This window comes from Mus caroli, unplaced genomic scaffold, assembly GCF_978045245.1.
Source record: "Mus caroli unplaced genomic scaffold, Mus_caroli_1 scaffold_14, whole genome shotgun sequence".
NCBI lineage: Eukaryota > Metazoa > Chordata > Mammalia > Rodentia > Muridae > Mus > Mus caroli.
In genome coordinates this window covers 86,648,398-86,670,970 of record NW_028227269.1, presented here as the reverse complement: position 1 = coordinate 86,670,970, position 22,573 = coordinate 86,648,398, and the positions used below count along the sequence as shown (strand labels likewise).

At 46.0% G+C, this 22,573-nt stretch overlaps 1 protein-coding gene across 7 annotated transcripts in view; it reads right to left on the bottom strand.

Moving 5' to 3' along the window:
* Adck1 (aarF domain containing kinase 1) overlaps positions 1 to 22,573 on the bottom strand; it is a 102,195-nt gene that overhangs the window by 70,646 nt on the left and 8,976 nt on the right. For all 7 annotated transcript variants that reach the window (XM_021178948.2, XM_085830581.1, XM_021178949.2 and 4 more), the window contains exon 3: positions 19,573 to 19,656. In XM_021178948.2, coding sequence (XP_021034607.1) covers positions 19,573 to 19,656 — 84 coding nt within the window. The remainder of the gene's footprint in view (positions 1 to 19,572; positions 19,657 to 22,573) is intronic.

Genomic DNA, 22,573 nt, shown 5'->3' with positions numbered 1-22,573 from the left:
ATTTCCAATGCTATCCCAAAAGTCCCTCATACCTTCCCCCCGACTCCTCTACCCACCCATTCCCACTTTTTGGCCCTGATGTCCCCCTGTACTGGGGCATATAAAGTTTGCATATTCAATGGGCCTCTCTTTCCAGTGATGGCCGACTAGGCCATCTTTTGATACATATGCAGCTAGAGTCAAGAGCTCCAGGGTACTGGTTAGTTCATAATGTTGTTGCACCTATAGGATTGCAGATCTCTTTAGCTCCTTGGATACTTTCTCTAGCTCCTCCATTGGGGGCCCTGTGATCCATTCCATAGCTGACTGTGAGCATCCACTTCTGTGTTTGCTAGGCCCCGGCCTAGTCTCACAAGAGACAGCTATTATCAGGGTCCTTTCAGCAAACTCTTGCTAGTGTATGTAATGGTGTCATCGTTTGGAGGCTGATTATGGGATGGATCCCTGGACCCTAGTCATCCAGCAGTGAAGGTAGAAGGAAGGAAGATGAACCCTACAGTGGTCCCAGATTACAGCAGATTCTCTGTAAAAAGCAACTTTGAGTTGAGAGTTGGAGTTAAGTCCAGAAAGAGTTCATAGGGGAGGAGAGAGATGTAAAGACACATAATACTAAAGGAAAGCTGTGAAGAATTGAGTTGGAATTTTGATGGGGACTGCACTGAATCTGTAGGTTGCTTTCAGCAAGATGGCCATTTTTACTACGTTAATCCTGCCAATCCATGAGCATGGGAGATCTTTCCATCTTCTAAGATCTTCTTCAATTTCTTTCTTTAGAAACTTGAAGTTCTTATCATACAGATCTTTCACTTTCTTAGTTAGAGTCACACCAAGGTATTTTATATTATTTATGACTATTGTGAAGGGTGTTGTTTCCCTAATTTCTTTCTCTGTCTGTTTATCCTTTGTGTAGAGGAAGGCCACTAATTTTTTTGAGTTAATTTTATATCCAGCTACTGCACAGAAGTTGTTTATCAGGCTTAGGAGTTCTCTGGTGGAGTTTTGGGGGTCACTTATATATACTACCATATCATCTGAAAATAGTGATAGTTTGACTTCTTTCTTTTCAATTTGTATCCCTTTGGCCTCCTTTTGTTGTCTAATTGCTCTGGCTAGAACCTCCAGTACTATATTGAATAGGTAGGGAAAAAGTGGGCAGCCTTGTCTAGTCCCTGATTTTAATGGTATTTGCAATCCCCATCAAAATTCAAACTCAATGCTTCACAGAGTTAGAAAGAGCAATTTGCAAATTCATCTGGAATAACAAAAAACCTAGGATAGCAAAAACTATTCTCAATAATAAAAGAACTTCTGATGGAATCACCATCCCTGACCTCAAGCTGTTCTACAGAGCAATTATGATAAAAACTGCATGGTACAGGGACAGGCAGGTAGATCAATAGAATAGAATTGAAGACCCAGAAATGAACCCACACACCTATGGTCACTTGATCTTTGAAAAGGGAGCTAAAATCATCCAGTGGAAAACAGACATCATTTTCAACAAAAGGTGCTGGCTCAACTGGTGGTTAGCATGTACAAGAATGCAAATTGATCCATTCTTATCTCCTTGTACAAAGCCCAAGTCCAAGTGGATCAAGGACTTCCACATAAAATCAGATACACTGAAAATAATAGAAAAGGAAGTGGGGAACAGCCTTGAGCACATGAGCACAGGGGAAATTTTCTGAAACAGAACACCAATAACTTATGCTCTAAGATCAAAAAATTAACAAATGGGACCTCATAAAATTGCAAAGCTTCTGTAAGGCAAAGGACACTGCCAATAGGACAAAACAGCAACCAACAGATTGGAAAAAGATCTTTACCAATCCTACATCCAATAGAGGGCTAATATGTAATGTATACAAAGAACTCAAGAAATTAGACTCCAAAGAACCCTATTGAAAAATGGGGTACAGAGCTAAACAAAGAATTCTCAACTGAGGAATACCAAATGGCTGAGAAGCACCTAAAGAAATGTTCAGCATCCTTAGTCATCAGGGAAATGCAAAATCAAAACAACCCTGAGATTCCACCTCACACCAGTCAGAATGGCTAAGATCAAAAACTCGGGTGATAGCAGATGCTGGCAAGGATGTGGAGAAAGAGGAACACTCCTCCATTGCTGGTGGGATTGCAAGCTGGTACAACCACTCTGGAAATCAGTCTGGCAGTTCCTCAGAAAAATTAGACATAGTACTACCAGAGGATCCAGCAATACCTCTCCTGGGCATATATCCAGAAGTTGCTCCAACATGTAGTAAGCACACATGCTCCACTATGTTTATAGCAGCCTTATTTATAATAGCTAGAAGCTAGAAATAACCCAGATGTCCCTCAACAGAAAGTGTTGTACATTTACACAACTGAGCTATTAAACTCGGCTATTAAAAAAAAAAAATTTATGAAATTCTTAGGAAAATGGATGGAACTAGAAAATATCATCCTGAATGAGGTAACCCAATCACAAAAGAACACACATTGTATGCACTCACTGATAAGTAGATATTAGCCCAGAACCTTGGAATACCCAAGGTACAATTCACAGACCACATGAAAATCAAGAAGAAGGAAAACCAAAGTGTGGATACTTCGATCCTTCTTAGAAGGGGGAACAAAATACCCATGGAAGGAGTTACAAAGACTAAGTGCAGAGCAGAGACTAAAGGAAAGACCATCCAGAGACTAACCCTGGATGGATCTGGAAATCCATCCCATATACAGTCACCAAACCCAGACACTATTGTGGGTTTGCTGTGTTTGCTGACAGGAATCTGTTATAGCTGTCTTCTGAGAGGCTCTACCAGTGCCTGACAAATACAGAGGTGAATGCTCATAGTCATCCATTGGACTGAGCACCTGAGGATGAGAGAAAGGACACAAGGAGCTTAAGGGGTTTGCAGCCCCATAGGAGGAACAACAATATGAACTCACCAGTACCCCCAGAGCTCCCAGGGACTAAACCACCAACCATAGAGCACACATGGTGGGACTCATGGCTCCAGCTGCATATGTAGCAGAGGATGGCCTTTTTATTCATCAATTCGAGGAAAGGTCCTTGGTCCTGTGAAGGCTCTATGCCCCAGTGCAGGGGAATGCCAGGGCCAGGAAGTGGGAGTGGATGGGTTATGAGCAGGGGGAGGGGAGGAGGGGATAGAGGGTTTTCGGAGGGGACACCAGGAAAGGGGATAGCATTTGAAATGTAAATAAAGAAAATATCTAATTTAAGGGGAAAAAAGGAGAGCTGGCAATCTATTCAAGGTCCATCTCCGGATGTTGAGCTTAAGTCTCATCAGCCTACACACATGCAACACATGACAGAGTCCAGACAAACTCCACAAAATTAGAGTTGTGTACGAGGACGCACATGTAGCCTACTCTTACCACCCAGACTGGAAAAGCGTCATAATTCATACTCAGAAAGTTCCAGCCTCAGTAAGCAGAGATACCCTAAATACTGTCTCATTCCAATTAACAAATATTAAAGCAAGACCTGAAAAAAAAAATCCAACTAGTCCCCTGTCTTAGTCAGGGTTTCTATTCCTGAATAAACATCATGACCAAGAAGCAAGTTGGGGAGGAAAGGGTTTATTCGGCTTACACTTCCATGCTGCTGTTCATCACCAAGGAAGTCAGGACTGGAACTCAAGCAGGTCAGAAGGCAGGAGCTGATGCAGAGGCCATGGAGGGATGTTCTTTACTGGCTTGCTTCCCCTGGCTTGCTCAGCCTGCTCTCTTATAGAACCCAAGACTACCAGCCCAGAGATGGCACCACCCACAAGGGGCCTTCCCCCCTTGATCACTAATTGAGAAAATGCCTTACAGTTGGATTTCATGGAGGCATTTCCTCAACTGAAGCTCCTTTCTCTGTGATAACTCCAGCTGTGTCAAGTTGACACAAAACTAGCCAGTACATCCCCCAAAACTTAACAAAGCCTTAGATCAAAATTTAAGAACATTCATTACAAAATATATAATACCCAAAAAGATAAAACACAATATCTAACAACTATTGGAAAATGAACAGATATGCAGATGACAGAGAAAGCATGACAAACTATATGTCCTGAGAGGAGGGGCAAATATCAAACAAAATCAACTAAGATCTGAAACTGATGCTACAGTTAGTAAAGAACAGCATTCAAGCCACGCCTGGTGATGCAGGCCTGCATCCCCAGCCCTCGGAGGCGAAAGGATCCCAAGCTCAAAACCTGTCTAGACTAGAAAGAGAGTCTAAGCCAAGGCAGGGTTATGAGTTGGGTGGCCTGGGTGCATCATGCCATTGTATTTCTAAAGAAACAGAAAATAAAATGATAGCTTTCCTGACCAACGAGTGCATGTTCCCAGCTCCTCTGTAAGTGCCTTGGCAATGGTGTTTTATCACAGCAAAAGAAAAGCAACTAATTACAAAGAGTCTTACCACGGAACTCTGGCTGGCATGGCGAATGCCATGTGGAACAGGCTGACCTCCAGCTCACCGAGATCTGCCTGCCTCCTTCTCTCAAGCACTGGGATTAAGGGTGTGCACCAACACATTTATCTGGCATTTAGCAACACATTTATCTTTCTTGAACTCAGACCCTCAGACTTGCATGGCAATGAGCCGCCATCTCCTGGACCAACACCTATATCTTAATAGGGAATGGAGTTTTGGGCTGAAGGAATTTGTCTCTAGTGGTGGGATCAACACCGCCAACAATAATTTAGGGAGGTGTGAAGCAAAAAATGTTGTCCCAGGATCCCTGGAATCCCAACAAATGAGCTGTCGCGCGCCTAACTACAAGCACTCAGCAGACAGTAAACGAGTTGCAAATTTAAGAGAATAACAATGTTATTACTTGCAACTTGGGGCTCCCCTTGCCAAAGAGCAAGCCTGCCTGCACAGATGCCCACAGGAGTTGGGGACCTGAACTCGTCAATCTGGAAACTATCCATTTGGGAACTTCATGGCCAGAAAAGCTACAGAGAACCCTTCCCTCCATCTGCCCCTTAATCACACACAGTGAGAAAATGCATAATTAATTTGTTCTCACAGTTGCTCGGCGACCGGAAAAGTGGGGGCATTTCTGGAATGGCTGCTACAGACAAGAATAACAAATGCCAAGGCCATGAGCAGAATAACATACCCAGACAGCCTGCAATCCCTCTTGGCTCGCTGTGCTTGTTCAGGATACCCGCCTGAATGTGGGATGACAGTCTTTTTTTCACATCTATACAGTCTTATACTCTCATGGCTGACAGCAGAAATCAAAACAAACCCTCAAAAGATACAGGCAAGAAGGCCTCACTCTTAGAAGGAGAGTGACGCAGAGTAGGTTCGGGGGCATGTGAAGATAGGTAGGGAAGCAAGGGAAAACTGACTACAGGTCGTGGTTAGACAATGTGATTTCAACTTGAGTGGGTCTGAAATCATCTAAAGGGAAGGTCCCCCGAGTGGACAGTACCTTCCAATAGAAGCCCAGACAGAAAGAGAGCTGAGGAAATGGCAGCAATGCTACTTTTGCCTGCTTGCCTTTGCTTCTTATGACTAAGTACATCTACTCTGCCGCTGTTGCTGCTGCCACCACCACGGCTGCTATTCTTCGCTAACACCAGAACCCAGCTTCTTGGGCCTTCCTATGAGAGCTGACGATTGGTGGGTCTCTGGGAATCTTCCAGGCCTTTGGTGCCAGACTAGAACTGCAGAAGTATCCATCCCCCTACAGTCAGAAGCTACAGGGCTCTCAGCCTTTCCAGTGAACAAAGAGACATTGCTGGACTACCCAACCTGTCCAGGTCAGCTAATCTAATTATACCACTTTGTATACATTCATGTTCTGTGTTCTGTTCCTCTCGGCCTGTGGGTTACAACTCCCTTTGGGGGGGGGGTGTCTTATAACAGATATCCTGCATATAAAGTATTTATATTACAATTCATAACAGTTATAAAGTAGCAACGAGATAATTTTATGGTTGGGGTCACCACAACATGAGGAACTGTATTAAAGTGTTGTAGCATTAGGAAGTTCAGAACCTAGAGAATCCTGACAGATGACATTGACACTTGTTAGTCTAATCACATGTACTAAAGACACTGTGATGCCATAGAAAAGTGAACTGGTTTAGGGAAGTAGACGGGAATTACAGCTTAAAGTCCCGCAGTGATACGTAAACAAGAATTAGGACACCATATTTCAGGCAGAGGCACCAGGTACAACATCCATTTTCTTGCTCTCTAGGCTTTGTATTGACATCTGGGATTCTTCACAGTGAGATTTGTTTTCCTAACAGAGCCAACAGCCGTCCCCACCCTGCAGAGGAAAATCAGGCTGCTAATAATCCCACGACCCTGAGATCGGGAGATGAGAGGGACATTGCCCAGGTACACAGTGGTAAATCTGCACAGGTCTTGAAAGGAAGACAAAGGCAGGGGAGCACTAGAGAGACAGCAGCACAAGAACTAGACCAGACGATGCTGGCCTGGAAGACAGGGAGAGAGAGAGGATCGTGAGCCAAGACACCTGGGGCATCTCTAAAAACCAGAAAGCTAGTCAGGTGTTGTCTTAATTCGGGTTTCTATTGCTGGAAAGAGACCATGGCCATGGCAACTCTTATAAAGGACAACATTTTCTGGGCAGTGGTGGTACATGCCTTTAATTCCAGTACTTGGGAGACAGGCAAGTGGATCTCGAGACCAGCCTGGTCTTCAGAGCAAGCTCCAGGACAACCAGGACAACACAGAAAAATCCTGTCTCAAAAAACATTAATTATTTAATTAATTAATTAATTAATTAAGGAAAGCATTTAATTGGGGCTGGCTTACCATTTTAGAGGTTTAGTCCATTATTATCATGGAAGCACACAGGCAGACATGATGCTAGAAAGGAGTTGAGAGTTCTACATCTGGATCAACAGGAAGAAAGAGTGACACTAGGCAGCGTCAGAAACTTCAAAGCCCATCCCTTAGTGACACACCTCCTTCTACAAAGCCACAACTACTCCAAAAGGCCATTCCTCCTAATAGTATCACTCCCTCTGGGCCTATAGGGGTAATTTTCTTTCAAACCATCACAGGTATGGTGGCACACACCTTTAAACACAGCAGAAGCGGGGGCAGGAGGAACTCTATGAATTCAAGGACAGCTTGGTCTATACAATAAGTTCTAGGCCCACCAAGGTTAAATAGTGAGACCTTGTCTCAAAAAAAGGAAAGACAGAGAAAAGGAAGGAAGGAAGGAAGGAAGGAAGGAAGGAAGGAAGGAAGGAAGGAAGGAAGGAAGGAAGGAGAGAAGTGGACAGGAGGGAAGGAATCAGAAAAATCAAAGAGATGAATGCTCCCCCAGAGCCTCCACAGGGAACACCACCTGCTGACACATTTTGTCCACACAGAATCACTCTGAGCTTCTGACCTCCAGTACCCTAAGACTATATTGTTTTAAGCCACCATTCAATAGTAATTTGTTATGGCAAACACAGGAAAATAACATAGTAGCTGTCTTGAAATGCCTTATTTCTGAAATGGTGTTTCTAAGTGAAATCTGATGGTGCGGTGGCGTCTACACTGGGGTATTTAGCTCACACACATTCTTGGAGGCTATTCCCCATGCTCTGGCACACTGTCTCTCCCCAAGCCCAGCCTCCCTCTTCACCTCTGCCCTGCCATCCCTGAAGCTCTACCCATGGCAGCTTACACTCTGCCATTGCCCTGCAGTCCTGCAGGGAGGCTGATAAAGGCCTGGTGAGAACCAGAGTCACACAGGAGCCATATGGCATCTATCCCTGTCCATGGCTACATGTCTATAGCAATGTCAAAAGGATATTGACACATGATAGGGACCTTCCACTGCTTTCAGGTACAGACCCTGACCATGTACCAGCACGGACACTGCAAGCTCTTGAGAGCGGCCATCATCCGTGTGGCAAGGTAACATAGACACAGGAAAGGAAACCAGATCACCCTGTGAACAGAACCCAGGGAAGTACAAAGCCAGCTCTGGCTCCTCTGAGAGTCGCCCAGTCTCCCACCCTCCACCTTTGCTGGATAGCTCTTCAGACACAGCCCAGGTCAGAGAGCCCTCCTTAACCTCACCTTCATTTGTCCCATGACTACATTTTATCTTCTTTGGAACAACTCAGCAAGAGCTCAAAATATCTTGCTCCTTCTCTCAACAAAGAATATACACTGTGCCTACTGTGCTGGGTGTATGATACAGCAGCAAGAGAGACCAAGCCCCTGTCTTCTTGGAGTTGATGCTCTTGTGAGTGCCACAACTCACCTCTTATCCCCTCAATAAATGACCACTGACCAAAAAGAGAAAAATAAGATAAAATAAAATAAAATGTAGCAGGGTAGTGGCGGCAGTGCATACCTTTAATCTCAGCACTCAGGAGGCAGAGGCAGGCAGATCTCTGAGTTCGTGGCCAGCCTGGTCTACAAATCACAGAGAAACCCTGTCTCATTGGGGGAGGAGGGAGTGTACCATCATATACCCGGCATCCCACACAGTGGCTGGCATACCATAGCCGTTCACTAAGCAGTAGCTGCTCAGTTGTTTATATGAACAGTCACACGTGGATACTCTGACCAATGATGAAGCACAGCATGGAGATGCCCCCTTATGATCATTTAGATGGTCAGGATGGAGATCTGTCGGCAAGAAAAGGTCTAGAGAGAAGAAAAGCCTGACAATAGGTTGGGGGAGGGGTGCAACATAGATGGGGGAGGAGCAGTACCGAAGTTCCCAAGCCACTTTGCCTTAAATTAGCCTCAGATGCGTGCCGCTGTTGTCAGTCAACAGTTTATCTGTATATTTAAGCAAAATTATTCTGCTAATTGGACATATGTCTCATGGCTCTACGAGGCAGAATCTATTAAAAAGTCTTGCTGTAACAGGCAAAAGCTTGGAGAGGAGTTTTTATTTGGGGACAGGAAAAGCACTGAGTGGATTTTAATTTGGTAGAAAATAGCAGCTTGGGGCCACAACAGCGAGAAGCAGGAGCGAAGAGCAGCCTGTGACTGCTACTCTTAACAAGCAGTCAGACCACTGCAGCAGCAGCATCTCCTTCCTCCACACCTCATTAGTAGGATCAGGCTACTCTCACATTCCTATTTGAGAGGTGTGGCCACTGAGGCAGGAGTATCACATTCATCCTACCTTCCCAGGTGTGAAGCTGTCCTCCCACCCACCCCCCTGAGTGACCTCCTGAACACATTAACATTAAGGTATGAGAATTCTGACATCCAGGATGAACACCCCAAAAGGCTACAGAAGAAATGGCTACAAGTTGAAGGCATGGAAGGAAGCCGGGTGAGAATGTCAGGACATAACAGTCCTCACTCTCTGACGAAACAAGGAACCCATGCTTGTGAGACCGTTGGCTTGAGGAGTCCTGGATGCTCACAACCAGTAAGGTTTAGGAAGGGTGCTACCATGAGCTCCTGGGGTGTGCTTAACAATAGCCTATCTGCTGCCCCACCCCCTTCCCCTCCAAAAAATAGATACAGCTACATCCTAGCCCCTGGGACCTATAATTGTAACCTTATTTGGAAAGAGGACTTTTGTCAGCATTACTGATAATTTTCAGATGTGATCAGCCTAGACTATCTGGGATAAGAGGGAGATATGCCTGAGCACAATGGCAACTGTCCTTACAAGAAAGACAAGGGAAGATGGAGGCAGAAATTGCAGAGATACAGTCATAGGGCTGCTTGGGTCTTCCAGAGGAAACCAAAGATTCTTCCCTAGGGCCCCCAGAACCAGCCCAGCCCTGTTATCCTTTGACTGTGGACTTCTGGCCTCCAGAACTACAGGAGAATAAACTTCTGTGCATTAAGCCACTCATTTTAAGTCGTTTGTATGACGTTCATAGGGAGGTGGAGAGTCACTTAACCAACCTATGCCAGAGTTCCCTCCTCTGAAATGGGGCTGTCTGGGGAAGAAGGAATCGGCTGGATGAGGAACAAAGCCAAGCTCAGTGGGAGGGGGAAGATGAAGTACAAAGTATAATGCCACATGTATGAGGACGGCATTGAGAAACCCCGTACTTCATGTTCTAACCTAGGAAATTTACTTGTTTTTTTTAAGTTCCTTCACAACAAGAACAGTGGTATCTACCTTGCTAGACTGTCAGGGAGTTAAGACAGATAACAGAGTCCTTAGCATCATACTAGTCGCGTAATTAGTGTTCAGTACATGTGAACACCTACCTGCTCTTCACATCAGAGAAACTGTCTCACTAGGCTGGGATGCATCCAAGATGGGCAAACCCAGTAGATGCTGGGTCTCCGCAGTCCCTTCCCTGCTGAGGGCTTTGAATTAGGTGCAGACTCTGTGAGGAATGGAACGGTCACCATCCCTATCACCCATGAAGACGGAAGACAGAGAAATTAAAAGCAACCTCACAGGTGCGGCAGTGAGAAGGCACTACAGATATACACATGCAGGTACTCAGCTCACACAGTCAGAGGCAGAACACTTACCACCAGAAGAATAGGGGCCTGTTCCTCGTCACTACAGCCGAGCCCTTGGAAAGTGTCGTTGCTTTGGAGCAGTGGAAGTAAACCCCATCCCACCAGGCTTCTGTGAGTCCCAGGAAATGCAAAAAGAAAAGTTAAAAAGGTGATCCAAGAGCAGAGTAGAGAGAGAGTGGCCAGACTCAGCAGGGAAGAGAAGGCAGCAATGGCAGTTAGGTGCCAGCCAGGGTCTGACCAAGCATCCCTTACAGATGGTGTTAGGCTTGCTTCTCAAAAGAGGTCCTAATGCCAGTGACAATGTGGAAAAGGCGGGTGCAAAAGGCAGCTGTAGGTAGTACACAGAGTGCTATCAGCACTGCAGCACAGAAGATGAAATGCCAACAAGATAGCTCAGTGAGTAAAGACTCTTACTGCCAAGACTGAGCACAAGTTCAGTCCCAGAACGCATACGCTGAAACGAGAGGACTGAACTCCTGCAACACACACACACACACACACACACACACATGGGGACTGAGCACCACAGACATACATACACACACTCAAAAAGTGGCTCACTGGTTAAGGACACTTGTTGCTTTTGAAGAAGACCTGAGTTCAATTCTCAGCACCCACATGGTGGTTCACAGCCACCCATAACTCCAGTCGTAGGGGAATCCTATGCTTTCTTCTAACCTCAATGGCCACCAATCACACACATGGCACACATACATACATACATACATACATGTGGGCAAAACATGCACACATAAAATAAAACTAAGTCTAATTTTTTAATTTAAAAAGGAGAAAATGAGTTAATGGTATAATTCCACCAATACCAGTTCTTAAATGTTCATGTTTTAAGATACAAAGGCTATATGCAGATATGACAAAATAGAACACTACCAAGGCATGGTCCCTAGGCCACTATCAAGCCTAGACCAAGTAAGGAGATACTGGCATGTCCTTGGGCCTACAGAAAAGCCACCACAGGTGAGCCCAGTCTTCGGGGGAAACTGAAGTCCCACCGTGCTTCCCCCTCAGGGGAGGCAGTGTGGCCCCTACGTCTCCCAGACGACACCAAAGCCCACACCTGTGGACCAAGCTCAGCATCAGAAAGGCTTCAGGACCAGGGCCCCTCCAGAGAACTGCGTGGATTTGTGGTGCTCAGAAAGACTTGGGGACACAGGCTAAAAAGAAAGTACCAACTCAGTCACAGACTGCCTCCCTCACCCCAGAGAACCAATCCTCGGGTGACACCACCCCAGGACACTGTGTGCATCTCAGGCTCTGCAGAATTCATCAGACTCTAAGGAAGCCAGTCACAGAGATAGCAAGGATTCAGTTTCCCTTGTCTATGCAGAATGTTTGCAGACAAAGGCTCAGGACAACAATGGAGAGCAGAGAAAGGGGGCCCTAGGGGCACAGCGTGTGAAAATCCACTGAAAAGGGTCCACACCAGGTGGACAGGCACTGCATGTGCAGGGGGACGATGGGACAATTACACAGTCCCCATGTGCCACATGAGGCTCCAGCATGCATACGCAGGGCTCCTGTACCCCCTAGCTGGGAACCAGTTGCTGACAGGGGTTACCTTAGATCCACCCCCTCTCCTACATGCTGCTGGTGAACCCCTCCCCTAGGTTTCATAGGAGTGGGGAGTCTCAAGAGGGCACGATGTTACCTCTCTTCCCTCTCTTCTGCTTTGGACAGAGGAATCACTGACTCGATTGGTGGGCAGCAGTGTGTCCAGCTCATTCATGCTTCCTCCCTCCTTTGCCTTCTGGATCTGCTTAACCGCCCTCATATCTGCCTTGTCTCTCCAGTTCTATCCAGTTCGGAGGTGATGTTCAGCAAGCTGACTCAAACCTCAGGCCACAGCCCAGCATCTACCAGAAATACAGCTGACACTGTTCTTCTTCTTATGGCATCCTGTGTCTCCCTGGCTCTGCTTCTCAGGCAAGGAGAGAACAGATTACCCATCACCTCAAGTCTTAATACCACAATGATTAAGAGAATGCATCCTGGGCTGGAGGAATGGCTCAGTGGTTAAGAGCACTGACTGCTTGTCCAGCGGTCCTGAATTCAATTCCCAGCAACTACATGGCGGCTCACAACCATCTAGAATGGAATCTGATGCTCTATTCTGAAGATGGCTATAGTGTATTCATAATAAATAAATAAATATTTAAAAGAGAGAGAGAGTGCATCCTGCTGAACTGAAGCACCTCATGCAGGCCCAGTGGTCTGCTCGGTGATATAAGGTAAGGTCAGCTGGAAGGCTGAATAGGCATAGTGCACTCAGTCGGGATCAAGGCGCCTTCCTGTATTATGACAACCCCACCACCATCTCTGTCTGTCTCTCATACTTCAGGGGAGGGAGTCTGTCTGTCTCTGTCTCTGACTTTATGTGGGGTGTGTGTGTGTGTGTGTGTGTGTGTGTGTGTATCTGTCTCAGTCTCTTGTTTCTCTTGGTCCCTCTCTCTCTGTCTCCCTGTATCTCCCCTCCTGCCCCCCACCCCAATCCCACAGACAGAATAAAAGCTAAAGAAATATTCAGAGGGCTGGAGAGATGGCTCAGTGGATAAGAGCACTGACTCTTCTCCTGAAGGTCCTGAGTTCAAATCCCAGCAACAACATGGTGGCTTACAATCATCCGTAATGAGATCTGATGCCCTTTTCTGGGGTATCTGAAAACAGCTACAGTGTACTTACATTTAGTAGATAGATAAATAAATAAACAAATAAGAAATATTCAGTACCTGGTGACTTTAAACATTCTAATTCACTGAAAATTTATCAAAACTCTGCTTGAGAATGTCCCGTGGCTTTCTACTCCATGATATGAAACCTGCCCTCAAGTCCCTCTGTGGCTTGGCAGGATGTCCACGTTTGTTCCCACAGGTTGCTGTTTCAACAGTCTATTCCCAGCTTGTGTTGCTATTTTATGGGTGGTAGAGCCTTTGGGCGGGGCTTGGCCGGCCTCTGAAGGTTACGCCTGCTTCCATTTCTGGCTCCAGTGCACCACTTCCGTCTGACTTCATGTGAACAGTGCGTCATGCTCACACGGCCTTGCATGCCCACCATGATGGACTGAAATGTCTCTGAAACTCTGAGCCCAAATAAATCTCCCCTCCTGTAAGATGTTTCTGTCAGATATCTGCTCAGAGCAACACAAATGCAACTGAAACACACTGAAGTAATCTCTGTATCTATCACATGGACAGTCGGTCCCCCACATCATACCCATGAGCCCCAGCCAAAAGCACTTTGTCCCTGACAGTATATGTTTCAACTCCACCTGTCCAGAGTCAGCTTCAATACTGCCTGAATATACAACCTCACCCATGTGAGGCCACTCTGCTCCGGTAGGCCTCAGGGATCTTGTCTGCCTTAGGACATCTGTCTATGGCCACACCACCCGGCATGCACCTGACCTCGTCTGTCTTAGGCTGTCTAGAGTTAAACCAAATAGCAAATGTACTAAGAAAGTAAATGGCTGGTTCTTACTGTCACAGACAGAAGTGTCATATAAGGAAAAGGAAAGAGCCAAACTGGAATCTGGGGCTGGAAGAAAAAGAAGAAGGGCCTTTCCCTCTCTGGATCCACGGGGATTCTATATGAATGAAGATGGGGTGAAGAGAGCAAGAAGCAGGAAGAGCAGGCTGGGGAGATGGCTCTGACAGTGAAGTGGCACAGTGCAGGCCATGAGACACTGACCTTGGATCTCCAGAACTTACCTAAAAGTCTATGTATGACAACACACACAAGAGCTGGGCAAACCCCTGAAGCTCACTGGCCACTGAGCCTGGCTGAGTCAAAGAGTCACATGCACAGTAATAGACCCTATCTCAAAAATAGATCAAGGAAAAATATCCACGGTCAATCTCTGGTCTCCAAACACACAAGCATATTCATGCACAAGTACACACACACACACACACACACACACACACATACACAAACACAAACAAGTACAGACATCATATACACATACACAAAACATAAAATAATTAAGGAGCCATCAAGGTTACCCTGTGTCTCAAGATCTCATCTACAAAGAAAGTAGTTCAGTACCAAGTTTCTCCTCTCTGTTCATTCAACAGCTGAGGCCAAGACCATTACTGCATTCTTACAGAAGGGAAGCAGAGGTCGTTGGCAAGGACTAAGACCAGGTGAAAAGGCTTCTGATCCATGATGCCTCCATTTCAACCCTGGACCACACAAACCTCTCTGCATCATTTCACTTGAATTACTGACCATCCTGTAACCTATCAAAATGCCAATCATACTTCAAACTCAGACAACCTTCTCCAAGAGTTCCCTGTATTACTAAGACTCGGTTTTAACTAACATTAAATGCAGATCACCTTAAGCAACAAAAAAAAAAGAACTCACTGAGGGCATAACCGGGAAGTCCAGTGAGAGAATGGCTTGAAATCCAACTCAATACAGGAACTCAAAGAACTCAAGTCTTTAATACCAACTTCACCCACAGATGGGCTTTCTCATCACAGTGGCAAGATGACTCCCGGCAAAAAAAGCCAACAGCTTATACTCTCAGTTAACTAGACAGAAAGCGAAACTTGAAATTTGAAAAAGAAATGGGCCAGAACTGGCTCTAGGGACCACCCCAAATCAATTTCTAAGACAAAGTCATAAAACCTGTGAGTGTACATGTGGGGGTTTGAGTGTGGATGGGTGCATTTGTGTGATGAGAGAGATACACACAGACACATAGACAGACACAGACACGGACACATAGATCGCCAAAGAAAAGTCCAGTTGCTCCCTATGAAGAGGGAGCCCACTACAGCCCAATCCTTCATGCAGAACCAGCTCCATCCTCTCCTGTCGTCACCTCCAGCCTTTTGCCTGGATGTCTATGCTCAGAGCGATGTCCTTCTGGAGGGTGAGCATGTCCAGTCACACAAACCTCAGTTGCAAGCATCTCGGCATCAGAAATCCAGTTCTCCAGAGTCCAACCTTAAACCCTCAGTTGCCTACCATGGCACGACAGGCTTTCTCTTCTCCTTCTCCAGGATGCAGCAAGTCACAAAGCCAGACTGCCAGTGCTAACCCTAAAAATGCTTCAAGCCACTGACTGCCGCAGCCTTGGCTCTAACATACTCTAGAACCTGGAGATGCAGGCTTAAGAAGTGACATGAGGATGCTTAGCCTCCTTTATTAGTCATGATGAGAACTCTCCTGCAGGAGTTAGTCATGCTCTTCTGTGCCTGCTGGATCCCCCTTCCCAGGGACAACTCCTAGGAACCAACTACACCCTGTTATCTGGTACACAGAGCCACCACATGTCGCCTCTCATCAAAGGTCTGGCTGCACCCTCCTTACCAGCTCCCCAGAGCTATTGAGGGTTGCCCTGGTGCTGTTTGTATCCTGATGTTAATTCTGCTTCCATAAGAGGGGCTGCCCCAACAAGGAGTGAATCAAATACTCAAGTTATTTCATGTGAACCTTCTCCCCATTTTAACTGGTCAAATAAAGGCTAGAGCTTGTGATTGGGCAGTGGAATGGGAAAGGTGGGCCTGGAGGTCTCAGAGTGGATGAAGAGAGGAAAGAAGAGGAAGAAGACAGAGGAAGAGGAGGTAGAAGGAAGATAGAGCAGAACTACATGGCCTGGAGAAGCCACAAGTAGCAAGGGATCTCACAGCTGGTGAATAGAGTAATGTAGTGATAAATCTGCCCAATCTAGGCGTGCAGCTTACAAATCTTGTAACTGAGTTGTGTGGTTTTTGCATGGGCTTACTGGGGTTGGAAGTTTACATATTGGTGCCCATCAAATCAATTAGAACCCAACTAACCTAAGATAAGTGTCCACTGCCCCTCCCTGCACTCACAATAAACAGCTAGGGCGGCAATCAAAGGCTGCAGCAATGTGTGGATTGAAAGCTAACTGGGTTTGAGGGGTCTACAGAGAGCTGCAGAGAGAATCCCTCCCCAAGTCCCAGACAGAGAGCTACAGGCAAGGGCAGCAACCCAGGCCACAGCTGGACTTGGGCAGTGCCCTGTAGGATTCCCAGGGAGGGACAGGGGACCCTGGAGCACAAATGCCTGTGAAGTAGTCTTCAAGAAGATACAGTGACCTGATTGGGGCATCTAAGGATGCCGAGGGAGCCTTTCCATGCTTGCTTCCCTACACTGGACAGCCAGGCCCACTCTCCCCGACTGCTTGCACTGCAGGCTACCTGAAATCAATGTGCACTCTGCCAGCTGCAACCCAAACAAAAGACAGAGAGCTTGCTCAGAAGCACAGAAGCATCTGGTCTTTCTACAACCAACTCCTCCCGGAGAAGAAAAGAATCAGAGAGGCCTGCAGTGTGCTGAATTGAACGCCAGAGGGAGGCAGAGTTACAAAGGACTCTGGATCTGGTAATACAATTATAAATTGATAATAAACGGGATGTTATTTTGAATGGTTCAACAGGGATGAATTTAAAGGAAATAGACACCTTGAAATTTACGGTTACTGCAATATTTATTCTCCTGATTTACTATGTCTTCTCAAAAGACAGGGAGGGCCCTAGATAAAAAAAAAAGTTAAAAAAAAAAAAATATGTGCCTTAGAAAAGGGATTAGGGCAAACACTAGAGAAGTTCATAGATGAAACTGAGCAACAGACAGACAAACTTCAGACTTGGCAACACGGCCTAGAGGAAACACAGAACTAAAGGTTCAGGATTTTATAGGTCAAGCGAAGCAATAGAAAGAGGAGAATAAAGGTTGAGGACCAGAGCGGAAGTGACACTAGAAAAAAAGGATTCAACAATTCACAGATCAGACTGAACAGCAAGGAGATAAGAGATAAAATTTGGAAGCAGAGTCTAGAGGATAACTTACTAAAGCTACTAAATCAAAATCAGGTAGATGCTCTAATGTCAGAATTACAACAGAAAGAAAGGTTTAAATGTAGAGGCAGAACCTTGAACAGAGAACACAGGAGCTCGAGGAACAGGAGGAGCAACAACATGAGAGAGATGGACCACAGGCACAGACCTTAAAGGGAGGAACCTAAAACTTCAATTAAGGAAAATACTCAGGGAGAGACAGAAGATAAAATTAGAGAAAGCCAACCAAAAGTTATTAGAAAACAAACTTTAGTTTATCTGCTCAGTATACAACGAGGACCTCCAGACGATGACCATTCGGGGTTACCAGGAACTTGAATGGCAACCTCTGGATGTGTTAGAACTGAGAAAATGTTATCGAAGTGTCACTAATTTGGGGATGCATTTGCCATTTGCAAAACAAATCCTAACTTCTTGGGCTATTAAAATTAGAATAGTCCCCCAAGACGAGAATGACAGACATGAAACCTTCTCCATCCTAGAGGGGTTTATAGCTGAAGATTAAATAGACAAAACAAGAGCCCCAGTCTGCAGAGTAAGAGAACCAACAGTCTAAAAGAAACATGTGTAACTAAGGATCATCCATGGCAGGAATAAAGACAGAGTGATTAAATCCTAGGCAGCTAGCTCCGGAAAGATACACAGGAAATGATGATGACCTCCAGGCAGGAAAACTGAGTACCTGAGGAAGAAGGATCATTTTGTCCGTTTCAAAGTCTATTTTGATTTGTGAGCCGCTTGAACACATCCCCCATTAAATAGCACTTTGGGGTACAGTCAGCCAAATCCTGAATGTAGAAATTCTACAGAATAAATGATCTGGTTCTCCAACAGGTGAATCACTAAATAAAAAGTAAAATAAAGGAAGAGAGAAGAAATGTTATAGATTCTAAAAGACTCAGGAAATGTCAACAAAACAGCACATACACCAGGTTTGCGTCCAGGATGGAACACACTCACGATAATGAACATCTCAGGGATGGGGAGATGGTTCGGTGGGTACAAGAGCCAGCATGAGGATCGGGGTACAAATCCCCAGATTCCAGGTCACACGCCTATAACTCCAGCATTCTGAGCATGGTGGACACAGGAGGATGACCGGGCTGGCTAACCACCTTCCTTGCTCCAGGTTCAGTGAGAGACCCGGCTTAAGGAAACCAAGCAAAGAGTAGTAGAGAGAACACCCAACATGTACACACACACACACAGAGCTCACACATACTCATAAATAAGTCCTTTAAAAACGCATTGCTGGGAGAAGGGCAATCTGGACATGAACTAGAAGTTACTGTAGAATTGCTCATCTTCATACACGTGGTTTATCAAAGTTCTTTCTCTATGAGGAGACTCATACTGAAGAATTTATACTTGAAACAGTGAGGCACCTGAGGTTTCACTTAAGCACTTGAGCGCTAAGTAAACAAAAGAGGGAATAATTGACAAAGGCGACATCAAATCCTTCTGCAGGCTGGACAGTCCCATGGGGTGGGGTTGGCGGGTCACTACACACTGCTCAGCTGCAGGCTGGACAGTCCCATGGGGTGGGGTTGGCGGGTCACTACACACTACTCAGCTTTTGTTACTTTTGTGGATAATTAAAATGTACATCGTGGAAGGTTTAAATTAAAATGTTTTAATTAACTAATTAATCCACCCAGAGAGGATGCCCTGAAGGAATGCAGCACAGAGGAGAGCCCAAGCTGAGCCCAGAAACGTAACTAAGCATGCTCTAAGGACAGCAAAGACACGCCAGCCTATTGTCAACCTCCCTCTGACCTCTCGTGCTTCATCTTCCACCTCCCTGGCATCTCCAATACATCTGCATCAGTGACCACACTCTGACTGAAGGAGGGGTGTGAGGCCCCACAGCTCCACTCCTACAAAAGGCCCCAAGTGGCCTTCGGAGGACAGAAAAACAATTAACCTCTAACAACGCCTAACAACGTAGCTTAGAAGTTATTAGCCCTCTAGAGGCAGCCTACATCCCAGCTGTCATCAGAAATACTCAGTGGTCTCCCCAACAGCACTTCATAGGTAGTGACCTTAGCACGGGAGACTTGGTTTGATATAAAGTGGCAGCCCTATTCACAGGTGCTAAGGCGTCTGCACCAAAAGGAGGAGGTGGTCTTCCGATCCCTTTATCCCAAACCCCATGGCCAGCAGCTCTGACTGTCCTAAGCCCAGCTTTCTCCAGGAAGTAAACTGGCTGTGCCCACTCTTCAGACGTCTCCCACCCTGACCCAGCCCTGAGGGTCCCCCTGGGTCCCTTACCTGGGATCGACGCTGCAAATACTCCTCAGAGCCATATGGGACACTCCTCAGGGAGGTGAGGTAGTCATAGCTGATGACAGCTGTCTGTGAACCAAGGGAGGAGAAAGCTTAACACGGAGGACATCAAAACTACACCTCTCCCAAAGCCCTGAAGCAGGAGGCTCACACAGGAGATGCTGGGACCACCTCTCTGAGTGCTCGGCCACCAGATCTTACTGGCCTGGATGATCCTTCATAGCCTCCGGGGGTGGGTACAATAACACTCCTGCAGAGAGGCCAGTCTCAAGTTGTCCTTATGTACCAACAACTGTCCATAACTGATGATAAGCCACTACCTCCAAATTTATCTTATCCATTTGCATCCGTTTTTGTGAACTGTCTGAATTCAAGGGCTGGTCTTACTGCTTATTACTGATCTCCAGCCTATTTTACACTCTACAGGTAGACATTCAAGAAACGAATGCTGTTAAACTTGAATTTCCACTCTAGATCTTCTGGCCGAAGCCTTCCAGTGAGGGAGGCCTCTATCCAGAGTCAATCAGACGATCGCAGGTTTCCAACAAATTTCAAGCTTTTCAGAGCTGAGAAACTAAGAACCTCAGACACTAAGTTCTGAGATTTAGATTCAAAAGTCTGCACACTCACAAAGCCTAATTGCAGTCCACCATCCATGATGTGCTGACTACAGCCTATCAGCAAGGTTTGCCCACTGAGTGTCGAACCAGGATAACCAGGACCAGAGGCCATCAGAGAATGGACAATTCACTGTTGGTCTGCCTGGGTGAAAACTCAATACTTCCACTTCTTATCTACTGTCTTTTTCTTTGGATGGTAGCCAGAGCCTAAGTATGTCCCCCACCCCTGCACCCTCCCTCTCCCTCTCCCTCTCCCTCTCCCTCTCCCTCTCCCTCTCCCTCTCCCTCTCCCTCTCCCTCTCTCTCTCTCTCTCTCTCACACACACACACACACACACACACTTTGGTTTTCATTGTTTCTGTGTGTAGCCCAGGCTGTCCTGTCCTGGAACTCTTTGTAGACCAGGCTGGCCTAGAACTCACATAGATCTGCCTCCTTCTGCCACCCGAGTACTGGGATCAAGGCGAGCACAATGACTGCCTAACCTGGCTTGTTCACTCTCTTTTAAATGTGCCATTCACACCATGGTTGCTGGTCTGCCCTGTGGCTGCCTCTGCACCAGCTTAACTCAAACAGCATGGGTTTGTCTTTCTCTTCTCTGTCTCCCTCTTCTGGGCAGCTACTGGGAATGACAACTTGTCTGACCTCAAGTTTTCCCTTTAAACTCTAATAAAACTGTCCTCAGACAGGAAAAGAAAAGAATTGCACAGTTTAGTGACTGATTTATAAAAGTGCCCAGGGACACTTTCCTGCCTCCTTCTGGCTATTTAACCTTAAGGTTCCACTCAAATCCTGTCTCCTTAGGATACTCCTCCTGACTCCCAGGCCCCAGTGTTCACTCCTGTATCTGACCGGGGCAGCAGTCCTGACATGTGCCTGGCTTTAGACTGTTTTTGAAATCATGTGTGGACTCCATGACCTGAGGCTCCTTCAAAGCTGGGTCTAGATGAAACAGTCTGTCTTTACCCCTCAACACATAAAAGAAAACAATAGGCTCCAAAAGGCACTTGCTAAACAGAAGTGGTTTCATATCCCACTGTCTGGTTTTACAAAGCCCCTTTCCCTATCTGACTCTTTAACTCAGTTTACCCTTGAGGACAGGCACCATGTCAGTGGCCTCCCTCTGAGAACACTTGATGACACTAAATCCTGAGGAAATAAACCAAACCAGCTATATCACCATGGGGCTTGGGGGAGGGGGACAACAGCAACTGTTATCTAAGCTAACCAGCAGCAATAAAGGAGAGAAAGCATGACACATACAGCTGACAACAAAGATCATAGAGCCACATCTGGGAGAGGAGCTACCAGCAGAGTTAAGAATCCATGATGAGCTAGGCCGTGGTGGCCCACATCTTTAGTCCCACCATGAGAGGCAGAGGCAGAGGCAGGTAGATCTCTGAGACTTAGGGGTCAGCCTACTCTCTAGAGTGACTTCTAGGACAGCCAGGGCTGCACAGAAAAACCCTGTCTCAAAAAAACAAGTAGAGGAGGAGGAAGAGGAGAAAGAGGAGGAGGAAGAGGAAGAAGAAAAGAAAGAGGAGGAAGAGAAGGAGGAAGAGGAGGAGGAAGAAGAGGAGGAGGAGGAAGAAGAGGAGGGGAGGAAGAAGAGGAGGAGGAGAAAGAGGAGGAGGAAGCTAAAGTGATCTGTGCTAGAGAGAGAGAGGTGGTCAGTGGTTGAGTGTTCTTACTGCACTTGCAGAGAACCTAGTTCCATTCCCAGCATCTGCTGGCTCATGACCATCTGTAACTCCAGTTCCAGTGTATCTGACATCCTTTTCTGACCTCCAAAGGCAGCAGGCATACACATGGTGCCCATGCATACAGACAGACAGACAGACATGCAGACAGAACATTCACAGACATAAAATAAAATATATAAGTCTAAACTTTTTTCTAAAAAGACATGATAACACCAGATGATATTGCTATTGAGCTACCAGAGAAAACATTTAAAATCAAATATTCAAATCAGATTCTCCACTTGGAGATGGATAATGTTCTCCCAGCCCCAGACAATGCACATATAAATGCCAAATCCAGAACTCCTCAGATTAGTTCTTCAGATCGAGAGCAAGTTTGCTGACAGAAGTTTTTTTCTAAAAAGGATTCCTTCTGAGTCATGATTTCAGAGTGTTCAGTCAGAGTTCGCTTGGCCCCACATTCTTGCAAGAACACTAGGGTGGTGGGAACCTGTGGTAAGGAGGCCTCCCAAGGACTTCACATCATAGCAAACAGGAAGCTGAGAGACAGCAGGCAGAACTGAACTGCTAAAGTCCTCTCTCCACAGAGTCTTCTGTCTTTGTTAGACACAAAGCCTTGATGTACCAGCTTCAGAGCAGAGATCTCGTACAATCCTGTGTTC